Raw genomic sequence first — 23,768 nt, forward strand, 5'->3', positions numbered from 1 at the left:
ATAGAGCGGTTGGGAGGCGGCTTTCTATTTCTGCCACTCGACAACTTCTATGTCGTGATCTCTAATCTGCTACGTACTTGTCGTCTTCGCAATCCCACAACTTCATTGATTCCATTCTCAAAATGGGTTTCTTAACCCCCTTTGTGCCTTATCACACGTCCGCTGGCTCGAGTACCATTCGAAAGTGAGTGTGACGAGAAATTGTGCCACATTTTGAACCCCCCCCCCCCCGGCTTCCTAACAAGAATTTTACGAACTCCCCATGTCGCTCCTTGGTGCTAATAACAGCACAATGCAGATTTGGCGGCCTCCTTACGGTTGAGTTCCTGGAGCCGCCCCCCGGCCGAAGTTTTATGATGCGTCAGACCTACAGACTGGACGTGGAAGGACCCATCCCACCTACGCTGCGAAAGCTCATCGATGGTCCCATGCGGCCCGATGGCCCTGCAATGCACTTTCATCGGTACCAGAACGAGTTTTTCCACGTCGAGCATGGTATCTGTGTGGCTGAGGTGGATGGCGTGTCGCGCAATCTAACCCCAGAAGATGGGGAGGTCTCTCTCCAAGCGAACCGTATTCATCGTTTCAGCATTCATCCTGATTCGGGAGAATATATGACAGTGCTGCTGAGTGGCTCAGATGCGGGGATTGATAACCAACTTGATCGCGTCTTCTTCGAGAACTGGTACGGATACTGGCATGACGCACTGCTCTACGATGGCGGTCTGGATTTCATTCAAAAATTACAAGTCAGTTATTTTCAATTGATAATATCAAATACATGCACTAATTCACCCCAGATGCTCGATGCAGGTGGGCATTATACTCCCGCGCCGGCGTGGATGCCCTTCAGGCTTTTCTTTGGCTACTGGACCAGTGTCGTCATTGGTCGGTGGCTTGGGGGTCTGCTAGGCTACAAGCCATTTTTCAAAGAATATACGACAGATTGGGAGTTTGCTGTAACAAAAATGAAAAGTTCGTTCTGGACTCGACGATTGGTTGACGACTTTTGGGGCGCGAAGGAGCGCTGGAACAGAGAAGCAGAGCTCTCTGCTGGACCTAAGCCGACCAATGCAGAACTCCAATATTTAATCGAGGATGTGACAGCGGCAACGAGAGCCGCAAAGGCCAAGGCCGCAGAGAATGGTTCATATGGCAACGGAATAAATGGGGTGGTAGAAAACGGTGCGATAGCTGGAGGAGAAGAGGGGACTGCCATCGGTGTTTCTTCTGGGTTAGAATCTGAAAGCGCTCGAGCTCGGAAGCGCTGAAATTTAAGTTGAGAGCGTGTTACTGCCCTGGGCCCCCAGTAGCCGAAGGTGTCTCGAAACCTTGACTGGTGACCTCTTTTGAAGCCTATGCTATATAATATCTCACTCGTACACAGGTTTCTGAGAAGTCATGGTCTCTCTTTTTTTCTCTAGATGTAAACCCTCTAATACCAGAATGAAAAATCGTGCCATAACCTAAATCATTATCTTTTGCAATAATTGATAAATTTTTTAATCCCTAGAATAATGGCACATATGTATATGTTGTCAATGACAGCCAAAACTGAATCTATAACAGCAAGGAATGTGGCCCTATGCGATACAGTAAACCACACTGTCGGAGCTAGGAAATGAAACAATTGTAAATCAAAACATCTAAAGTCAACATCTCCTAACCTCCTCATATCCTAAAAGAAGAATATCTGCGCATTAGACCTTGCTAAACTACCAGGGAAAGAATAATAAAATGTTCATTCGAGTGCATGAGCCTAAAATTGAAATTAGCCACAGCATGAGCTGTTTCCCCCAACGAACAAGTCGTCGTCAAGCAACGAGGCATATTCTACTCCCAGATCTTAGCAACGGCGCTTGGATCAGTTGCTGCTACGGCCAGAATCCGAAGCGACAGATGTGGGGAGTGGGCCTCCGGATCCTTCAATGCACGGTCAGCCCGGATAGAAACGCCGGGGCTCAAAAGCCGGCACTTGATAACAAACCGACAGAACACTCTGTCTCAGGTCTTTTTGGAGCGAACAAAAGTACTGAAGCACCCCCCCACCCCATATCTTCCTACTCGATTAGGTAGGTGATATCGGTTAATTAATCAATTACTCTTATCTTGTAATGGATACGAAAATACGTCACGCGCCCCTGCAGGACTTGGCAGCTCGTCTTGGCACAGCCATAAATTATTAAATTATAATAGGCAGGGATCATCCGGCCCGCGCCGCGCGTGTGTGTCCACTCAGCGCTCCATTTCTCCTTCTGGAATATCTCCTTCTGGAATGTCTCCTTTTGGAAAATCCTCTTAAGCTTTTTCTGTTCTTCGTATTTGTGGAGGCAAATTGATGTGCATAGGCGTATAGTATCTCCTACAGTTACACCCAGCTTCGCAAAGACACAGAAAAATACCCCTAATTATGCATTCGCTCTCCGATAATTTTGTATTACATCTTCTTTAATGTAATGCGATTCCGATTGGCCACAGACAGCCTCCAAACAGACAGATCTGCAATTCGCAATGAATGCTTTGCCGGTCCTCTAATTGGAAAGGTACTACAAAGTATCTCTATCATGATGTACTATTAAAAGAGCAGACTTCTGCGTTTCTTTATTTTTTGGATAGTCAAACAGACACTGAAAGTAATTTTCACCATGGAAAGCCTTATCACGAAGATACAGCAGGAGGCTGCCTCAGCCAACTATGTAGACCGCAAAAAGCTTCTAGACAGCTTGCGAGACTTGCAATACAGCATCGAGGCCCCTGAGGACGCCATGCAGAGAGTGATACACATGGTATGCATCCTAAGCCTAAGAAATTATCCCGAACTTTTGCACTTGCAGATTACCTCAATTTCTGTTACAGACTTTTGAATCTGTCCCTTATACTCCCACTTAGTATCCTCGAAGCTAAATCAATTCGAATAGAATCTTCACTTTGCTTCAATCCGCACGGCTCTTGACTTGAATCTTTTCAATGATATCCTTGACAATGTGGAACCATTGACTGTCGATCAGTTAGCAGCCAAGAACTCTGCAGATCCTCTGCTTCTCGGTAAGTACCGAAAATATAGTCACTCAATGTTTAATGCGCCAGAAATTCTAATATTGCGATAGGTCGTATTCTCCGGTATCTGGCGTCGCTTGGAGTGATCAAAGAGACTGGCATAGATACATTTGCTGCGACACCATATACATCCAATCTCGCAAGACCCGAGATCCAGGCCGGACTGTACGTCTACTTTGACATGTGTAATCCAACATATCAAGAAATGCCTCGTTACCTTGCGGCAACTGGTTACAAGAACCCTACAAGTTTCACAGACGGCATTTTCCAAAGGGCTCACCAAACTGAATTGCACACATTTGCCTTCGTTCATGGCGATCCGGTGAGAAGTGCCCACTTCAATCATTTTATGAAAGCACAACGCGGCTCCCAACCTAAATGCTTTGACCTTTACCCCTTTGATGAGGAAAGTAAAGGCTGGCCATCAGAAAAGCCACTGTTTGTGGATGTTGGTGGTGGTGCCGGGTATCAAACTGCAGCCTTCAAGGAGCAATTTCCGAACCTTCCTGGTCGTGTGATCTTGCAGGATCTGCCGGAGCCAGTCGAGGACGCAAAATCGGTAGTCCCGGCGGATGTCAAGCGAATGGTGCATAACTTCTTCGAACCGCAGCCCATCAAAGGTAAGAAACAATAAATTCAGGTACTTTATTTGGTGAGACTAACTAGAAAACAGGTGCCAAGTTCTACTATATGCGAATGATTTTGCATGACCATACAGATGAGAATAGCAAGAAGATCCTGAGTAATCTAGTACCTGCCCTGGAGAAAGATTCTCTCATTCTGCTTGATGAAATGGTTTTGCCCGCTCAACACGTGGATGAGGCATCCACACAAGCGGATCTTACCATGATGGCTTTCCACAGCTCGATGGAGCGATCGGAAGAACAATGGGCGAAGCTTGTAGGAGAGGTAGGACTGAAGATCAAGAAAGTGGTGCCGTATGCACCGGGCTTTAACCTGGGAGTTGTTGCATGTGGGCTCTAAGTGACCATGATCACATTAAGAATCTTAGGAGAGAATTGAAAGAGCGAATAAAACCCCAGAGCTTCTCATATATAGAATTATCTAGAATTTTCTGCTCCACAAGTTTAAAGGTAGAACAAACATTGAAGAAGGGAAGATAACATTGATATCAATAGATATACTGGCATGGTGAGCTTCTTACGATTCATATTTCATATTCCTCATCTCGTTCCTCCAAGTACTTCAATCTACAACAATACGCAGGAACCGATTCCTTCATCACATCCTTCAATTTCGTTTTCCGCATCATATCCTAACATCCCCATCGCATTATAAAACAAAGCATCTCTCTGATACGCCTGTCTCCGAAATGATTCACTATCAATTTCGGCTCTTTCTCAAACAATCATGCTCTTCACTATCCCAATCGACACTACCAATAGTGGACTTTGTAAGAATCCGGATACGGCTAGGACATGGTGGAGAAATATTACCAAGTCTTGATGGCACAAATTCGCCATATTTTCTGGATTATTATACAATAATAATAAATAACAGAAAATAATGATAAATTATTGACGTAATATTTCCGGCTTGTCAAAATTTTGAGAATTTAATTGTGAATATAGGTATATTACGCACATGTCAAGCTTGAAAGGAATCTTGTGATTAAGCACAATAATTAGCTTTCAAAAAATAGAAAGCATCTAACTTAGAAATATCTAGTTAATTATGTATATTTACCAGCGGCACTGATGTCTCGCGCTATTAGAACTAGGACTGAGGCAGTACTACTAACGAAAAAACGCGCATATATAGAGACAAGAAGAAAGATTATTGTATATTGAATGTTTACAGTGGCTTCACAATGCAATAGCAACTTGATATACCTGTTGTGGCTAGCCCGGTTTAAGGGCTATTATCCAGACGTTCCGTTATTTCCCTCTAATTTCGGATTATATGGGAACTTACGTGCAAGTCATGATCTTCATGCATTTTTCAATACACCTCTCGATATCTTCGCGTGCAGAGCTAGAAGAAGGATAAGGAATGGACATATTGACAAATCGTACAAATATATATGAATGATAGGCTTAGGGTAATAATAAATTAATATCACCTAATCATATTTCAATGAAAAGTAAAACTTCTATTCAAAATACGGAAGCATCTTTAGCTCTTAATAAGAAAACATGATAACGATAGAAATTCAAAGAAATTGAGGCACATTCTAGCAGTAAAGTATGCATGAGAAACGTTCACCGACCCAGCAACGTCCGCTATTGGCAGCTTGAAAGCACCACCAAATCCAGTTTCTGCATTTTGCCCTCGAATAAAGATAGCCTTGATTGGAGCTTTTCAGCTTATGTCGGCGTTTGTTAATTCGCTGCATGCATGAGCGATAGCTTTCGAGACAGCTTGTATCTGTTCACACGGGTGAGCATGTCGATTGTCTCTAGATATATGGAAACAGTCCAACTTACATTCGCAACGTCAAAGACCTGGAAATGGTCTCCTGGGATATCCATATAAGGCATCTTCGCCTTTGTAATGATCTCCCATCCCTGAATAGAAGTCCTGGGGTCGGCACGATCTTGCAACCAGGCGTTCTCAATCACCCGACTACCATTGCTCGCATGTAGATGAAAGTCATCCCTTGATCGGAGCAAGAAAGTCCGTGGAATTGGTCGACTGGCGCTGGTCACAATATCGGGTTTGAAACCCCCAAGCAGGCCTGCGCAGGCTGTGAAGCTTCTCCTGACAAGAGTGTGAATAGTTTCACCCACCAAACCACCTCTATTTCTTTGACCTTTTGTAACAGCATCTATGATGTTCGCAGAGAGTGGCTTGTGATTGAGTGGTGGTGGTGAATCGATGAGAACTACACCGGCGACCGTGTAGCCTTCTGCCATTAGGACTCTAGCAGCCTCAAACGCAACAACACCACCAAACGACCATCCGCCGAGAATATAAGGGCCAGAAGTCGTCTTTGCGATAAGTCGTGCGTAAGATTGTGCCATAGCAGGGATTCCTGACCAGGAATCTGGATCCAGAAATTTGGGGTCGTGGATCGCGTAAACTGTGCGATTGGAGGGCCTTATTCGGTGATATTGAACACAGATACCGCTGCCGTCATGGATGAGAAATAGAGGAGCTCTTTTAGTGGCGTTCTCCTCGACAAGATGTACTATTTCAGGTTGCTCTTGTAACTTGAGCATAGCAGCAATCTTCGCTTTCATGGACGAGGATATTTCTTTATTTTCGGCTTCTGGGGCTGAAGATTGTTCTTCACCACGGATTTGAGAAGACAAACGAGAAGAAATTTCAACTTCAAGTTGAACTGGTTTTACATCATCTATTTTTACCTGTAACATGTCAGGACTGACTGTACGCCTTGAAATCGCTGCCATTGCTTAGTTCACTATATATGGACCTACTAATTTCTCGATATCTCTCACTGTTCTGCATTCCGAAAGGTCCGAAGATGAAAGTTTCTTTGTGCTTGATGGACTTTGTAGACGAGCCTCCAGCTCGATCATCATCAGTGAATCAATGCCAAGAGCCTCGAGCTCTACATCTGACTTGACTGAAGTAATATGGGCACCGCATGTTTCGGCGATTATGGACGCAACAAGTAGCTTATCTGCAGGCGTCGCCGGTGTTACTGGCATAGTGATAGAGTCAACAGTCTCTGCCTCCGAGGAAGGTGTGGGCCCTGATTGGCCCTCATCGTTGCACAGCTGCTCAACGTCCTCAACAGTCTTACACTCCTCTAGAGCTGATATATCAATTGAGGTGCGAAGCTTAGAAGACAGGTTGGAAGAAAGCTCAATAATCATGAGTGAGTCAAAACCGATGGCGTGGAGGTCGGTATCAGCAGCTAAGTTTGATACTTCTAGATTGCAAGTTCTTGCAATGATCTCCCTGATGGCTGGCTGTTTGTCAACAAGCACACTATGAGGCTTTGAGTCGAGAACCGAAGATTTTGGAGCCACCAGGTTGGCTCCTCCAATAGTGACAGATTGATGTGAAGGGCTAGATCTCGCAGCTGTCAATCGGAGAGCTTGGGCCATTCTCGTTAGTTTCACTCGCTGGAAGACCATGCCCTTGAAGACAGCAATGACGCCTTGTGAGTCAACAGCATATGCATCTGCTATGACCACACTACTGGCCGCAATTTCGAGATTGTTGCAATAGACTTTGAACGTCGTATCTGAGAAGGGGAATTCTCTAGCCATGGTAGCAGATTTGACTTCCTTGCAGATACAGACTTCTTCATTCTCAATGTTTAGATTGGCAACAAAACCAGCAACATGCAAAAGGACGTCCATAAGGATTGTGTTCGCCTCTGATGTCTCTCCTTGTGAATTCGGGAATCGACAAATTGCGAGTGCTTCGTCTCCATCGATGCGTATAGACTGAACCATCTGATACAACTCGGAATATGTGACGACTCGTGTGAAAACTTTTTCATACATGGCTTTCCGGAGGAACACCTGTGTGCTCGATTGGTCATTGCGCAGAAATCGTTCCGTTTGTCGTTCCATGAGTGGCACTAGTTTTGCATACTTTTGAGCATGGGCAGTAGACCGCATCTTCAGCTGCCCTTGGCAGTGAATAATTTGCTGCTGCGGATCCGAACCTGCGTTGTATGAGCCCACAGAAAATGAATAGCCTGCCTTGTAGCCACCGCTAGGCTTTATGGAAACCCTAACTATTGCAGAAGAGTCCTCTGAATATAGCAAAGGCGCCATGTATAGCACATTTGAGAGTGTCCTGATGACCTGTTCATCATCATCTAGCTGTGTCCACTTGCAGGCAGCTAGAGCCATCTCGTGGTATACTGATGCAGGACAGAGAGCATGTTCACAGACAAGGTGACCGATAATATAATCCTTGAAAACCGCAATCGGTGTCTCAAAGATGGCTTCGCCATTCGTCTCAGATGGACGCTGAACAATCTTGGACAGGAAAGTGTGCGAAGTTTGAGAATCAATAATTTGATCATCTTCATCCGATTGTCTTTGAGGACTCTCATGTGGATAGTGGATGCCAAATTCTTGCTCTGAGAACGGCATGGCCGGAAATGTGCTTAAGACTGCCCGCTCATCAAAAGCTTTTCGCCAATTCAACATGGTAGTGTTTTGGTAGAAATGGCATAGAAGTTTAGCAATAGCGGCAGATGCTGGAGTTCCCTTTCGTAACGAGGGTAGAAGATCTGTAGTATTGCTATCCAATCTAGTGCTAACCATTGGCAGCAAAGAAGGATGAGGTCCGATTTCTATCCACCGGGAGATTTCAGCCCCAAGTCCACTGCGAGAAAGCTCATGAACACCTGCGTTGAAAGCAACGGTCTGGCGACAATGCATAGCAAAATATTCAAAACTGAAAGCTCTTTCGTCAGGCTGGACAAGCCGGCCAAACACGTTCGACATGACAGGGATTCTCGGACCTGAGATTTCGAGTGTTTTCGCGACTTCTGTTAATTGACTCAATATAGGATCCATTGCACTTGTATGATAGGCCATTGGAACGTCGAGGAGTTTCGACCGTGTCTTCATCGTATTGAGTTTTGCCTTTAGGGATTGGAGTTGGCTGATGGGACCCCCAACAACACAATCAGACTGACTGTTATCACAAGATATAGCCAGATTGTGAAATTCTGGAGAGTTATCAATGTGATGTCTCATGGTCTCTGCACTGAGGTTAACCGCAAGCATTGACGTTGTTTCAAGTTGACAAAGCTCCATCATAAGTTTCGCTCGGTGTGCTACCAATTTAAGACCACCTTGTAAATCAATCACACCAGCAATAACGAGAGCGGCATACTCTCCCAAACTATTGACAGTGTTAGCTAAAAAACCGTAGAAAAAGAATCTGGTGTTTCAGCATACCTGTGACCAAGCACCATGGTTGGCATGATGCCAAAAGACATTAGAAGGCGCGCTAGTCCTACTTCCAAGACAAAGACTGCGGTTTGAAAAGATTGTTGTCGTTGGGAGAATGACTGAGACTGCTCTCCTTCGTCGTCTTTGCATGCAATTATATTGAGACAACCCGGATATTCATTGTTCAGTAACCATCGCTCGCAGTCCAGAACAACCTTTTCAAATTCAGGGTAAGCAGTCAAAAGCTCACGGCCCATTCCTAGGTACTACAAACTTTGTTAGATCCTTAAAATCCGGTACAGTGTAAGGGAGCCTCACCTGTGATCCTTGACCAGAGAATGCGAATACTGCACGTGGTTCTTGATTCGCAGACTCTCGAATGTTGTAAATCTCTGCATTTCTCAAGTTATCGACTACCTCCTGTATGGTGGAACCGATGATAGAGACACGATAATCAAAGATCTGGCGGCGAGCTGTGCTAGTATAAGCAATATCACGAAGAGAAATTGGCACTGAGGGCGACTCCAGATAAGAGATCAAAGCCTCTTTATAGGCAAGAAGGCTTGTGTTGCTTCTAGCCGAGATTCCAAGTACATAGCTGTGAGCCTCGCACTGCTCTTCATCTTGAGAAGTAGCTTTGAGACTGGTGTATTCTTGCAGAATCAAAGCACCGTTGGAACCAGCTGCTCCAAAGTTGTTAAGTAGAGCAAGTCGCGGGTGTCTCAAAGGTCGGGGCCAAGCAGCACCATCACGATCAATGACGGATCCATCCGTGCCAAGGTCTTTGATCTTGCGGTTGAGTGTTTTCAGAGATATCTGCGGGGGGATTTCGCGATGTCTCATCATCAGGAGTAATTTGGCTAAAGCTGCGCCGCCAGAAGCGGCCTCGCAATGTCCGATGTTTGCTTTGATAGAGGTAAAATGGACAAGATTCCCTGGATCTCGATCATTGCAAAGTGCACCGCGGATGCTAACAAGTTCATTTGGATCTCCGGCTTGCGTGCCCGTTCCATGTGTTTCTACCACAGTAATCTTCAAAAACGTTAGTCATTGCGCCAGTATTGATGATAATAATATAGCGGAAGATTTCTGGCGGAGAAATGAAAATTCTCTGGCCGGTATCAGTTGCCCGCTGAGAATTACATACCTGATGAGGATGAACTTGGGTTTTGCTTAGCAACGTTTGAAATAAGCTTTCCTGGGTTGGTGCATGAGGGTGCGTGATGGAATGTGCATTGCCGCTCTGATTAATCTCAATGCCTCTAATAACGCCGAGAATTCGGTCGTTTTCCGATATCGCATCACCAAGTTTCTTCACCACGAAAGCTGCACAGCCTTCAGACCGGCAGTAGCCATCTGCTGAATCATCAAATGGCTTGCACTGGCCAGTAGGACTTAAGAAGTGTGCTCGATCGAGACCAAGATACATCTAATTCGCTGTCAGTTCCTAATAATTTGAAAAGAATGACTCCATTGGCTTGGAGAGCAACATGGACGACTGTTCCTGTATTTTTTTTTAAATGATGATAAAGGATATTGGATATACTCACATCAGGACTAGTGATGACATTTACACCGCCGACCAATGCCGACCGGCAGTCTCCAGCCTGAAGCGCTCGTGCAGCTTGATGCATGGCTACCATAGATGAGGAACAAGCCGTATCTAAGGTTATAGATGGTCCACTCCATTTGAAGACGTAGGCTATCCGTCCACTTTGAAAAGCGCGTAACGTCCCTTGAGGAGAAGCTATTAGCAGGCCATGGTATCGATAGGAATCAAACATGGGATGATTTACCAGGGCTGTAGTAGACATCAATACGGTCTCTAAGATTGTCGGTATAGTCCAATGTAGCATTTCCGATAAAACAACCAAATGTCTCTCTGGAAAATGACGGGGTTGAATCAGGCACATATCCCGCGTCTTCGAGTGCTCGATAGGCAGTTTGGAGCATGACTCGTTGTTGTGGATCCATTGAATAGGCTTCTCGCGGGGAAATACCAAAGACTTCGCTGTCGAACATGAATGGGTTATCTAGAAAGTTCCCGTACTTTGTTCTCATAGTGCGGCCATCTTTCTGATAAAAGTCTTCAACATGGAACCTTGAAGATGGAATCTACAGAGTATGAGTCAGCTGCAGAGCGGTTAAAGAGATGTTTGAAATCGTTCGGCTTCACCTCAGTGCAAGAATTGACACCCTCAACCAAGTTTTGCCAAAGAGCATCGGTAGTACGAGCCCCTGGAAGATCCACACCCATGCCCACAATAGCAATATCATCATATGACAGCAACCCTGAAGCGTCTTGTGGCAGGAAACGTGGTTCGAGTATTGAAGCACTTATAACTTTCACGTTATCTGGGAGTGTGTATCTGGCTCCCGACATGCCATATCCAGGGCCAAAATTCAATATTTCATAACAAGCATCCACAGCAGTAGTTGGTTGTTTGGTAGCAGCAAGAATGTTCTCCTCAACCGCTACCCAGTCTACCGGCTCTAAAAGCATCATATCCAGGAGCTTCTCACAGAAATCTTCGAACGTTGCCAGCTGGCCCGAATCAATCGGCTTCCCATCGATATTGGAAAACAGTGGGCAAATAAGATGTAAGGGTGTCGAAAATGAGAGCATGTTATTCCGAAGGTCTTTAAGTACGTCCCTTCGGACTTCCTCGAGCTGATGACGGTTATGATACATGGAGAAAATATTAGTTGGCCGTATCTTGCATTGAGAGAGGACATTGCTTTGGCTGAATTGCCAAAGATGATCACCTCTACCGCTCAGAGTGATGCAAGTATCGGAGTTGATGGCACTCAAGTAAACGTAGGAAGCAGGAGACTAAAACATCAAAATCAGCACTCGGGTCTCCCTATCGATGGCGATGGACAATTCATACTTGACTGTTGTGTTCTTCAAGCAGCTCCTGAGCATGCTGGACTGTAATCCCATCAACGACTAAACTCCAAGGCAGATGTGGTGGACAGGATTCTTTGGCCACCATATTATGCTTGTGGCATTCAATCCGGATGCCTAAATACAGGGCAACGTAGAAGAAATCCTGGCCTCGAGAGAGCAGGTCGATGGTACTCCTAGATGTGGCCGCTGCTGCACACGGCAATAATCCGGCACAGAATCCAGCGACACCAAAAAGAAAACCAGGCTTCTCTGTTGAGTATCGTAAATATCTGAGAAGCTGAATTGTATATAGAGATACATGTTGAATGATGCTATTCCGTTGATAAAAAACTGGAGGTCTTATGAGGCTTTCCGGCTCCACAAAGTCTTCCAGCTTGATATCTGAGGGAGCCGCTGGCTCTGAATGATGGATGTGATCTCTTTCACAAATATGCCATGGAATGCTCGTAATATAATCTGGCCTTCTGGTGATTTAGCGTCCTCGGCGGCAGTCTTCAGAGTTCGTTCCGAGAAAAGCGCATCCGAACCCAAGCCGGCGAAAACAGGAATCTGATTCATCTTGATACGGATGGTTGAAAGCCGCAGGGGGTTACCCTAGAATCAAGATGAGTAGATAAATTTTCCTGGGAAGTAAAATGAGAATTAAAGATGGAGATGATGGTGCTCAACGAGGATGGCATTTGTATATCTATATCCCATTATTCATCCGAGGATGCCTGATTACTACAGCAATCAGACGTAACTACTGGATGAACAGGGTTAAGGACTTAGAAACAGTCGGATCGCGCCCCACGGCCCCCCCAAACCCTCAATCAAGGTGCCAGCACTTCGCCGGCCGCCCGAACGCGACCAGGTGGCGCTAGACAATACCTCGATGAGGTGTTGCGAGACCAATAGACCCACCGATATGGATTATGTCGGAATTCCCACCAATTCGGCAGCATTGATAGAACCGTCAATCTTCATGGCTAGAAAGATTCTCTACAAAACAGGAATGGTCCTGAGGACTTGATACGACGACCCTGGTCGATCGTTACAGCCGGTCCCCGACAAAAGCCGACAATACCCATCTTCCACTGAAACATATTAAAACAACATAAAAATCGTTCTTCACGGATCCACAATCCCTAAACGGCCTTGAGGGATTCCGGAACTCCTTCTGGAACGGAACGGACGGAAGGAATGCTTAGGGGCCGGTTCCCGCGTTGGTATTCCGTGGATCATCTGTTGAAACAAACGCCTCCTGATAACCACTTGAAGCCAAGACAGGTATCGAAACGTATCATCGGATATTGTCCATTGTTATTGAGTCTCGTAAAAGAGTGGATCCGAGTGTAGCAAAAGTTTGAGAACGTGATTGGGTAGTTGAAGGTTTAAGAACTAAGTGGGGAGAAAACAGACTAAAATATTATGCGGCCCGCTGTGGCTTACTTGGACTGTAACAGCGAAACTGTAAACGAAACCGAAATCGCATCCCATCATGGATCCGTATGAGAACCGTAACACCATAAAGGTTCCACTGGAAAAAGTGTGTGATCACGTCTTACGCCTTTATCGCGGGAGGACAGGAGGATCTGCTTAGCGGCCGCTTCCCGCTACTGCACGTAAGACAGCCGTCAGCCGCAGCAGGTCCACTCCTACGCACAAAGGTACCTATCTATCTTCAAGTTTAAGGAGCGGCATAACAAGCTTTAATTTAGGTCCTAATTGGCCGCCACTGCGGTTCCTTTGGAGTATGGTGCAGCGGTTGGCTTCTTGGCTTCTTGGCGTGTTGGTTGGTGGCCTGATCGTCTCTGGGTCGTTATTCCTTTAATCCAACAGTTGCGTGCCGGCAATAACATGAGACCTGAGACCGGGGTCTGATAGGAAAGGAACTTGCGCCTCATTTTTGGATGCATGCTGAGCAGTGTCCTGTGTGCTGTTTTCTTCGTCAAGGATTCAGTAGCTCTTGATAGGGCTGATTGTGTCCACATTTCGGGCCAGGTTCATGAGGGAACAGAATAGGACTGGAAAGCAATTCTAGTAATTATATGCTCTAGCCAGACGGAAGGACAAGCACATTGTTGTTTAATCTCCCTAAGTGTTTGCAATTTTATTGAGTAATTCTATCTGGTATTGATGGAGTGTCCAGAGAGAAAATGGAAGAAGGAGAAGATGAAGAGGAGGATGATGTGCATTATCTGACTGACTCTACGTGAAGCTAGTGACGATGTCATGTCCGGCGAATCAGTCCGATATTTGACCCACGTGTGACTATACAGCACGATAGGGGCGACCTCGGAGCCGTGAAATCCATGCCAATCTATAGACATGCCGAACAGATCATGACTCCTTCTCTCTTTCTTTCTCATGTGTTGATCTACTCTCATCACCGTCCCTAGCCGGCTAGACGGCAACAAATGACCTAGCACGTATAAGATAGCCGTATTCTATACTTCTTTATCTATACACACCTCATCTTAAAGAAACCATCTCGAGTTTCAAAGGACATAGAGCCGATTGCATATCCCTTCCTCAAGGAGGATTGTCTAATCCAGTACATGCATTGCGTCAAGAGCTCCATCTGAGTGGGTGCCACTCCATATGTCAAGATGATCTTGATAAGCTGCCCACGTGTTAATTTGCACTTCTCCAATGGATGAGCAAAGGCTGTCGTCCGTAAAAAGCGTAGTATCAAATGTGTGATCCAAATCTCCTCCTGCGAGAGAGCCCGTCAACATATCCGCCGGGCTAAGGGATGGCGCAGTTGAGGCCATATCGGGTGATTCCTGCAATGTCAAGCCCGGGGTGATTCTGCCGTGATTGGTCAGCTCTGGCTTTTCGTCCAGGTTGGTCAATATGCCGTTAATTTTAGCGACATGTGATTTTGTGATATTCTCAGCTCGAGCAGCGAAAGGTTCGGTTGCTGCGAAGGCTTCAAAGACAGCCAAGGCTTTGAAGATCCACTGTACTGCCCTTTGTGATTGTGGAGAGAGTGGATTGGCTATAACGAATCCAAGAATGGTCACCGTGGCATTCCACAACGGGGGTAGAATTTCAGGCCAGCCAAAGAAAATGTCGGAAGAGGAGCAGAGGTCGTGTACGATAATTATCATGGTGATGGCATGCTGGATCGAGCTGCAAGCATGTTGGTCTGTTTGCGGCTGTTGGACATGAGAGGAGTTGGAGGGTTGTGGGAAACAGATGAATGGCCGCTGGAGCATGATATATGCATTATGATAGTATACTTCAAGTAGAACCCGTTGGTGGTGGAGCCAGCTGGGGGCTCCTAGCTCTAACACTATCGGACTCTCTGCCGTGGACATAGATTCCGTGTAGCCCGTGTTCTTCCGGGGATTAAGGAGGTCGTCCGGTAGTTCATTGCTCCATTTCTCTAGGCAAGCAAGCGACGTGGCCAGCAAGTTCGCTCGCTGCTCTAGCACCGTGACGTTGCTGGCATCCTCGTATAGTTTCGACGTGGAAACCATTCGATGAATCTCGGCAAGAGACACTGCCAGCTTCACTGCATGAACAAAATAGGTTGACACATGCAAATTCTTCCAGCACACCCTCGTATTTCCTGGCATCGTAGTTAGTTCATCAGCTGACGGCAAAGCGCATGTTATAGTAGCGGTCTGTACAGCGACTGGCTTCCCAAGCTGCTGGGAACATTTGATATCGAGCATGAAGAGTAACCACCAGATCTTTCTCTGGGCTATTCTCTCTCGTGGCTGAAGTCTCTCACTGGGCTCCTCATGGAGATTGACACTATGACTGTCGCGAATGGCGGTGCCCAACAGGCAGTAGGCCTCCCTGAAATGGCTTGCATTCATGAGATACAAAGACATCAGAGCGTAACATTGCATTGATAGAAGTGTGGGCTCTGTCAGAAGAGCGATATAATCGCGACAGCGGCGGAAATACTCGTACCCTATCCATGAGATGTTGACAGCACAATGGCGCAAACTCAGGATGCGGGAAGTAAGGCCGGCCCCATGACCGTATTGAATTCCTAACGCCGTCATGCAATTTGCCAAAGCTTTAGTTAATTTCCCAACCTCCGGAGTTTGTCGCCGGTCCAGATCCAACAGCGATTGGAATTCCACTTCATCTGAAGCTTGGAGGAGTGGATGGTAGGCTTCCCAAAATAATCTCAGGAAATATTTTTGTTGGTCCTCGGTCAAGTGCTCATTGCAAGGAGGTTGGCTGTCCGCTGACGTTGCGATATGTGGCAAGGTAGGGAACGGACCGGGATAGACATTTTTGAGATCCGAAATTGCTCCGTTGCTGGCGGTGCGCGACGTGGTCCTGGAATCGGCAAAGAAGGCATCGAGTTTGGCAAAAACATACACTGGACGGTTGAGCAACTCTATGTGCTCATCCAGCTTCGTGTGGCCATTATTAGGAATAGGTATATCGGTGGCACGACTGGCAGGGTTTGAGGCTAAGGGCATTGAGTGCTGGCTGCCATCCACACTGCTCACGATGTTCTCCGGTGCCAGGATTTCCGGCTTCGGCGCAAAGTCATCGGGTTGCACATGGTCCCTGGGATGGGGCTTGAGGTGGCGTTCTCTTTCAACAACAGTTAGTCATAATCAGCAACGATCGCACTCTAACAGTCAGATTTTCTCACCCGGTTGAGACGAGGGTCTTAGAAGTTTGCTTGGCGGTTGGACTGGAGGTCCACATGCATCTGACTTTATCCTCAACACAGCGCGAGCACGGCTTCTCCCCGCACTTGGTGCGGAAGGTACGACATCTATCGCATGCTCGCGATACTTTCTGACGTTTCCTGGAGGGCGACACCGAGTTTGAAGTACGTTGATCAAGACCGTGTTGCGCGGGCGCGGCCAGATTGAACGTGTGGAACATTGCAGGCGAAGCCCGTGGACATATGGGGGGAGGCGTCCCTACGCAGTGAAGAGAGAATACAAAGGAAGAATTGTAACATTGTTTGACGAAATCTGCCTTTGATCACGTCCAGTGTCACATCTTTCCATCTTCTGAGGACCACCTAGCGGGGCGGTTGTCCCTTGCAGAGTGTTCAGACTGCAGAAATGCCGCCGACACCGCAGTCGTGATTGACAGGGTGTGCAGACACTAATTCTGCAAGATATCAACCGGCGATTCTGGACCCGTTCATTCAAGCATCTGACAGCCCCTCCCCCTCTATCCATTTCTTCAGCACGGTCGCATACCAGTATGACACGTGTCCGTGAAAATATGTGGTCTCGGCTCGGCTCAATAGAACTATATAACGCACTAATCACCTAGTGGAGATTTTAGTGCCCGGTCCGTTGGAGGATCGATACGAGCTTATACCTTATTTTCATTGGCTGCAGAATGGTGCCCACAAGCGCAGGGGTGGGCCCTATCGCCGCCATAGAGCAACCCGCCACCACCATGGCAAATATGATGCCGGCAGTGCGTAAAGAGCTCACCGGATATTATGCTCAAAGCTGGCCACAGGCGCATGAACAGGGATGTTATGTTCAAACCTATCTATAGGTGCAACAACAGGGCGCGCATAGATATGCTAGTGAGATTGAGGGCTGGGAGCCCGGCATATGACGAAGAGACAACCGAAGATTAGGAATAGATGTGGCTGAAACCAACCCAGATAGCCGGCCGGTCTGTGAAGGTTGGGGTAGTACACTGATTTGATCGCCGTAAGACCTTGGGGATGTCCATCCAGAAACTTACAGTATTCGGCTTGAATTGGTATCATGGCTTTTTTTGGCTTTTTAGCGCGGTGGGATGTTACAGCACTAACCTGCATGTCAGCATGAGTAAAATGATCGTCCATAATCACCAATCACTCACAAAAGCGATGCCTGCGGTTTGAAACCGGAGGCAAAAACTCCACCCAGGAAAAAACCTTGGAAGAGAAAAATTTCGGGAATAAGCGCCAAGTGAGCACCAATATGTTCAGAACGATTGTATAAACGAGCATACCAGGCGGCCACGAACGACATGCCACGTGACCGCTGTAATAAGTTTGAAGAAAAGGATCATGGAGTAACTCTGGCTGGGGGCCCTTAGGAGATCCTGGGATAGGATGAAAGAACTCTGAATTGCAATATAAATAGACAACTACTCCTAGTCTCTCACGCTCAACTATCATCATGACCTCAGGGCTACTGGTATATATACTTGTCGAGCCTTACACCAGACCTTGAATTGGGTCCCGTAGCTGGGAATTTCCCTGTCTGGGTAGAGACTCATGCTACGGAGAGACCGAGGCAACCTTAGGGTTGCAACATGGAACTGATTGACAGAAAGGAGATAGAAACGTTTACAAACCAAGTTACATAAATTCTCGGTAAGAAAATGGGCCAATAGTAAGCTGTAGCCCACATTACGACTAAAACTCATTAGGCGTTCAACATATATTTGCCTTGGCTAAGAAGACGAATTCGTTTGATAAGGCCTATGTCTAGATGTCCAATCGGAGCTGACCAGAATCCGTACCCCTTTGGGATATGATCCCGGCAGGAATTAGATTTGCTCTTCTCCTTGTAGAAAAACGCTCCCAGCTTGAAATCATACCACCAACCATCGACTACGCCCGATCAATCTTAGTGTTAAAAGTTCTGTTCAACTCCCAAGTTCTAGAGATATAGGCGCGAAGCAATTTCGAGCAAGACTTCAATCTGTAACATTTCTGTATACTGCTTTCTTTGCCCTACTACAATCCCACCATAATGGGCTCCATCCAGGCAGAAGACGCAATGGCCCCCCCAGGCCCTCTCATAGTAGGGGCGGGCCCAGTGGGAATGTTGACAGCTCTCAGGTTGGCACAGCTGGGGGTGCCATCGATTTTATGCGAAATGAATACCGAAACGACACGATGGCCCAAGATGGACAACAACAGCTGCCATACAATGGAGATTTTGCGTATAATGGGGCTTGTTGAGGAATATCGACAACAACCCGGAGCTGTACCACAGCATACCGAATGGGACACCATTTTTTTCAACACTTGCGGGCTCAAGAAAAAGCTTATTAGTCGATGGGTAGGTCTGCCATCTGCCACATTGGAAGGATGGTCCTTCCAGAAGAAAAGGATCTCTCAGCCAGGAGTTTTGTTTAACCGATTTGGACTTGATGAAAAGAAGTCTTAGCTTCAAAACGTGGATCCACTAACACCTTCTGCTAGCATATCCCAAGCAACAACGAATATCGCGCCAAAATCCATGCGAATAACGACGGCTCACAGCCTGCCGAGCCGGGCCAGCGTTGCTCGCAGATCGTATTTGAAGCATTCTTGAAGAAAAAATGCCTTGCCGAGCCCCTGATTACAACTCACTTTGGTTACAAATTTATATCGCTCGCGGAACACGATGAAGGGGTCACGGCTACTTTCAAAGATATGAACAATCAGGAAAAGACGATTAACGCACCTTACTTGGTAGGCGCAGATGGCGCCCAGAGTAGAGTAAGGAGAAGTGTCGGGATTGAACTCCAAGGCAGACCTCTGTAAGTGTTACGTCCCCCGGTCAAATGTCAGTCAAATGTCACCAGCTAACATGGTGGTGATTTTCTCTCCTAAGGCCCGGTGCTTTTTTCATGGTGCACTTCCGGTCCAAAGAACTTACCAAGCTATCCCCATTCGGCAGGTGGTGGCACGCCTTTGGTCTCCACGGCGGCTTTATGATTGACCAAGACGATGCAGACACCTATACCTGTCACGAAACTTGCTCTGCTGATGCTGCAGCCATCAAAGAACTCCAAGAACATCCGGAGGAAATCCCGTATCGTGTCCTTGGCAGTCTCGACGAGCCTTACAGATTTAAAATTGACGAAATCATGGTGGCTAATGCATGGCGTCCGAACTTCGCGCTCGCAGATTCCTACGTCAGTCGTGACGGGCACGGACGTGTATTCCTTGCCGGCGATGCTGCTCATCGTAACCCTCCACATGGTGGCTATGGTATGAACAGTGGCGTTGAAGACGCCATCTCGCTAGCCTGGCGTCTTTCAGCTCTACACAAAGGCATTGGGGGAAGCAACCTTGTTACGTCATATACGAATGAACGCAGGCCGAATATGATGATGCGTCTTGAGCGTTGTGATGCCCATATCGGCAAATTCACTCCTATGGTTGTGCGGACTATGACGGCCCCGAATACAGACATTTTCCTCGAGGAGAGTGAGGAAGGTGACAAGGCACGGGCCGAGGTAGCAAGCCACCTTGACAGCGTGGGATCTGAAAATATCGACCGTGGAGTGGAACTAGACCTAAGATATTTGAATAGTGAAGTAATTGTGACTGACGGAACAAGGGAGCCGAGATTCGATATTATGAACTATACGCCAAGTACAAGGCCCGGGCACAGGGCGCCACATGTATTCTTGAGCGATGATCTGACAAGCATTGTGGACCTCTATGGGACAGAGTGGTCATTGATGGACTTCTCCAAGGTCAAAAGTGACCATCAAACGACAAATGGCTTTGTCAGCTTGGATAAGGAAGCAACATCCCCGGTGACATCATTCAAAGCTGCGGCCAAGGCAATGAAAATACCGCTAACGCATGTCCAACTGGGTGTCGGAGAGAGGCATGTTAAGAACGTGTGGGAAAATTACGATTATGTGCTAGTCCGCCCGGACGGATACGTTGCCTGGCGCGGAGGCAAAGAAGGCGCGAGGGATGAATGTTGTGAGCTGAACGAAGGACGGATTAGGAACATCTTGAGAGTCGCACTGGGCTGGAAGACGGACCCTGGATTTGTGGCAGGGGAGAAGAAAGAGTTGAATCTGGAAATAAATTTGACAAGCATTCATGGCGTGGAAGAGGAGCTAGGGGTGGGCGAAGGTCAAGGGGATGCGTTTGTAGGGTTTTTTAAAGAGGACAAGAGAAGATAGATGCCCCTCTGGGTCGATTAACACCGCTGTATCGAGTGTGTCATTCTGAATAATATACTTTGATCAAGGATGGGGCAGCAAGTTTTCCAAAAAAAAAAGAATGAAAAGAAAATTCAATCCAAAGTTGGAAAAGTTTTCAAGCAAAAGTATAGCTCTGAAAGAGTTTCACCATACAATTTGGTGCATCTTTGGCATAGGCCTTGAAGGTCTTGAATTGCCCTGCATGCCAATCAACTAAATCAACCCTAGCGTTCCAATGGATCCAGCAGCGCCAGAGTGCTTGATGCTTTCAGCGTCATCTTCATGTGAATATTACGGGATTGATGGACCCTGCATCAGTGTCCCAATCAAGTAATCTTCCGACTCGAGTTTCTGCATGTCTACCGCCTCGTTCGGGTTGTCGTAGATAGAGTCCTTGAGTATGCGACTATTTAATATAGAGAAAATTGATCTTCTGGATAGTGTGTAAAGACAGTTGATTCCTGAGCTTAATGATCCCTAGATTCTGGACCGAGAAAGCTTGCTCACAAGCGTCTCAGACTCAGTTTACCCTGGACAGTTGTATTGCGATGTCGAACAAGCAGATCTAGTAATTGACTGATTCATCGATCGGTCGACCGCTCGAGACTTTAGAACACATAGTCGCTGCGAGGCGTTGATCATTAATAATTAATATTGCCGATGACATCTGAGCGATGTGTCAAATTCCTGAAGGCTACGCTCCTTTGGGTTGGACTTCCCATAGGGACAGGAAGAAGTTCCGGCCACTAGACTGCTCTACGTGCACGGCGTGCATCGGCGGCCACCAGTCACCGCTCGACCTCAGCTAACTTTTTGGTCATATTCCGCAAGTTGGCCGACTGGAAGGCGGGTGATTGGCTTGCTACAAGGGTGTTTCCTATGGATTCCGAGTAGCGGAGCAGCCTGAACGTCTACCAACCGGACCCCTACTATTCAGTCATGCGCATTGGCGTATGTTGATAAGGGACCCACGGCCCAAAATGGATGCGCCTCCGGCCCGCCCCTTTGTGATCGCCGCTGTAATCTGTGTACCGTGTAAAGAAAATGCCCTAGTATAGCGCCCTACACTAGTAACTTCTGATGGCGTGAGGCACGGATGGTCGTTCAAAACGCTGTAATTACAGCGGGCGGGTGCCGTACCGCACGGCCCGCACGTTCCGCGCGGATCGCCCCCAACCCGCCATAGCTTTGGTGCTATCAGTATTTATTCTGCTTATGAAAAGCGCCAGCTGGGCATCATTTTTTACGTCGCCTAGTCACTGTAGACGTGAAGCACAGTCATTAGAATGCCCGAATCCACCATGTCGGTGCCCATCGAGAGCTCGCAAGATGAGGAAAAGGCCATACAACACCCCGGCTCTGAATCCGCCTCGGAGCCCGCCTCTGAGAGCCCTGCGCTGGACTCAGCTCTCCCACCAGAGGGCGGCCTTCGAGGTTGGCTTTGTTGCGCTGGTGGCTCCCTAGGTCTATTTGCTACCTTGGGCTTTCTGAATGCGTTGAGTTCTTCCCTCTGCAAAAAAGCTGTTTATTGGTCCTTTTGCTGACTTGAACAGCATTGGCATTTTCCAAACCTTTTATCAAGAGAATCTCTTGAAAGACTACACCTCTTCCGACATCTCATGGATTTTCACAATTCAGCTTGCTCTCATTTGGGCTCCAGGTTCCCTATTTGGTCGCATTGTTGATACCTACGGACCGCGCCCGGTCATGTTGCCCTGTACCATACTTTGCCTCTTCTCACTGTGTATGACAAGCCTGGCCACCGAATACTATCAGATCATATTGGCGCAGGGAATAGGTTATGGACTCGGCGCTGGAGGTATTTTCACAACGTGCTTGATCTGTGTGGGGCAGTGGTTCGTCAAGCAGCGCGGCCTTGCTATGGGAATTACTGTGGCGGGTAGCAGTATTGGTGAGTCGCAATCCATTCCATTAGTCTCTATGATGTGCTTATTTGATGTGTAAATAGGTGGTGTGATATTCCCGTTTTTCCTGCAACTGGTTATGGAAGACGTGGGATTCAATGGCATGGTACGCTACACGGCGCTGTTCCTAGGCATCGCTTTGATTGGCGCCTTCTTTCTCCTCAGTGCGCGCCTGCCTCCTAAGAAGTGGGACTCGAACATGACATGGTTTGACGTCAAGTTGTTCAAAAACCGAGGTTTTGCTTTCTATGCCATCGGCTCATATTTTGTCATGTGGGGATTGTGGGCACCTTTCGATTATCTTCCTAGCATGGCCCAATTGTCAGGAATGTCGGATTCGTTGGCCCTCTACCTGATCGCTATCGTGAAGTAAGTTTCGTCAATACTGTTGTCTCCCAGCAGAGCTAACCTGAGAGCAGTGCTGCTTCACTTTTTGGACGAGTTATTCCCGGCCACATCGGCGACAAGGTGGGATACTTTAATATCATTACCGCATCCGCTTTCTTAAGCTGCCTGTCGATCCTCTGTTTATGGCTGCCTTTCGATTACCATTCTTCAAATGCCGGCCTCATTGTCTTCGCTGTGGCTTACGGCTTTTTCAGCGGTGCCTTCGTCAGCATCATGATGCCATGCTGTGGAAAGTCCGGCAGCATCGAGACCCTGGGGAGACAAATAGGTACTTACCAGGGTGTCATCGCTATCTCGTAGGTCTTCTTTGGCCCCATTTAAAATGGTTTCATTGTACTGATGTTTAACAGCACTCTGACTGGCCTGCCGATCATGGGAGCTATCTTGGGAAGGCAGCATAATGCAACCTACATGGGCATGCAAGTATTTGCCATTGTGACTATGTTCATCGGTGCCTTGTTCCTCTTGGCTTCTCGAAATGTCCTGGCTGCGGCTCACGGAACATGGAAATACTGAAAATGTGACGATCTGCTACATCGTCGGACTCGCCCGCGAAACAGGAATGGATCAGCCGAGTGGCCCAAGCGCGGATGTGGAAGCGCTTGTTACACGGAACCGCCTAAACCCTGAAAAGAAGAGCCCGGCAATACAACAGAAACGGGCTTTGTGACAAGCCATTACAATTAATAAAAAATGGAGCCAGATCTGATTGAGGGGAAGGCGGAATGCAAGATAAGGTTTTCTTTT

The 23,768-nt window shown here is 47.1% G+C and overlaps 7 protein-coding genes across 7 annotated transcripts; 4 read left to right on the forward strand and 3 right to left on the reverse strand.

Moving 5' to 3' along the window:
* Positions 1–122: 122 nt before the first annotated feature.
* Positions 123–1,271, forward strand: N7462_008827 (uncharacterized protein; the record flags this gene model as incomplete). Its single annotated transcript, XM_057080541.1, has 3 exons — positions 123–184; positions 299–749; positions 801–1,271. 3 exons carry the CDS (start codon positions 123–125, stop codon positions 1,269–1,271), a joined length of 984 nt encoding a protein of 327 aa, XP_056930869.1.
* A 1,374-nt stretch (positions 1,272–2,645) lies between these two features.
* N7462_008828 (uncharacterized protein) lies at positions 2,646–4,041 on the forward strand (the record flags this gene model as incomplete). Its single annotated transcript, XM_057080542.1, has 4 exons — positions 2,646–2,786; positions 2,919–3,045; positions 3,108–3,677; positions 3,731–4,041. The coding sequence occupies 4 exons, from the start codon at positions 2,646–2,648 to the stop codon at positions 4,039–4,041; spliced, it is 1,149 nt and encodes a 382-aa protein (XP_056930870.1).
* A 1,338-nt stretch (positions 4,042–5,379) lies between these two features.
* Positions 5,380–11,905, reverse strand: N7462_008829 (type I iterative polyketide synthase; the record flags this gene model as incomplete). Its single annotated transcript, XM_057080543.1, has 10 exons — positions 5,380–5,445; positions 5,505–6,386; positions 6,459–8,859; positions 8,916–9,175; positions 9,228–9,941; positions 10,057–10,338; positions 10,460–10,644; positions 10,706–11,024; positions 11,086–11,742; positions 11,801–11,905. The coding sequence occupies 10 exons, from the start codon at positions 11,903–11,905 to the stop codon at positions 5,380–5,382; spliced, it is 5,871 nt and encodes a 1,956-aa protein (XP_056930871.1).
* Positions 11,906–12,159: 254 nt separating this feature from the next.
* Positions 12,160–12,378, reverse strand: N7462_008830 (type I iterative polyketide synthase; the record flags this gene model as incomplete). The annotated part of the gene is made up of 1 exon (XM_057080544.1): positions 12,160–12,378. The coding sequence occupies one exon, from the start codon at positions 12,376–12,378 to the stop codon at positions 12,160–12,162; it is 219 nt and encodes a 72-aa protein (XP_056930872.1).
* Positions 12,379–14,348: 1,970 nt separating this feature from the next.
* N7462_008831 (Zn(II)2Cys6 transcription factor) lies at positions 14,349–16,671 on the reverse strand (the record flags this gene model as incomplete). The annotated part of the gene is made up of 2 exons (XM_057080545.1): positions 14,349–16,371; positions 16,433–16,671. 2 exons carry the CDS (start codon positions 16,669–16,671, stop codon positions 14,349–14,351), a joined length of 2,262 nt encoding a protein of 753 aa, XP_056930873.1.
* A 1,832-nt stretch (positions 16,672–18,503) lies between these two features.
* N7462_008832 (uncharacterized protein) lies at positions 18,504–20,667 on the forward strand (the record flags this gene model as incomplete). Its single annotated transcript, XM_057080546.1, has 3 exons — positions 18,504–18,815; positions 18,959–19,278; positions 19,353–20,667. The coding sequence occupies 3 exons, from the start codon at positions 18,504–18,506 to the stop codon at positions 20,665–20,667; spliced, it is 1,947 nt and encodes a 648-aa protein (XP_056930874.1).
* Positions 20,668–21,989: 1,322 nt separating this feature from the next.
* Positions 21,990–23,537, forward strand: N7462_008833 (uncharacterized protein; the record flags this gene model as incomplete). Its single annotated transcript, XM_057080547.1, has 5 exons — positions 21,990–22,183; positions 22,242–22,600; positions 22,658–22,982; positions 23,033–23,317; positions 23,372–23,537. The coding sequence occupies 5 exons, from the start codon at positions 21,990–21,992 to the stop codon at positions 23,535–23,537; spliced, it is 1,329 nt and encodes a 442-aa protein (XP_056930875.1).
* Positions 23,538–23,768: the final 231 nt, after the last annotated feature.

The sequence above is a fragment of the Penicillium macrosclerotiorum genome, assembly GCF_028827735.1.
Source record: "Penicillium macrosclerotiorum strain IBT 26536 chromosome Unknown utg000008l_segment0_segment0, whole genome shotgun sequence".
In the NCBI taxonomy this organism is placed as follows: domain Eukaryota; kingdom Fungi; phylum Ascomycota; class Eurotiomycetes; order Eurotiales; family Aspergillaceae; genus Penicillium; species Penicillium macrosclerotiorum.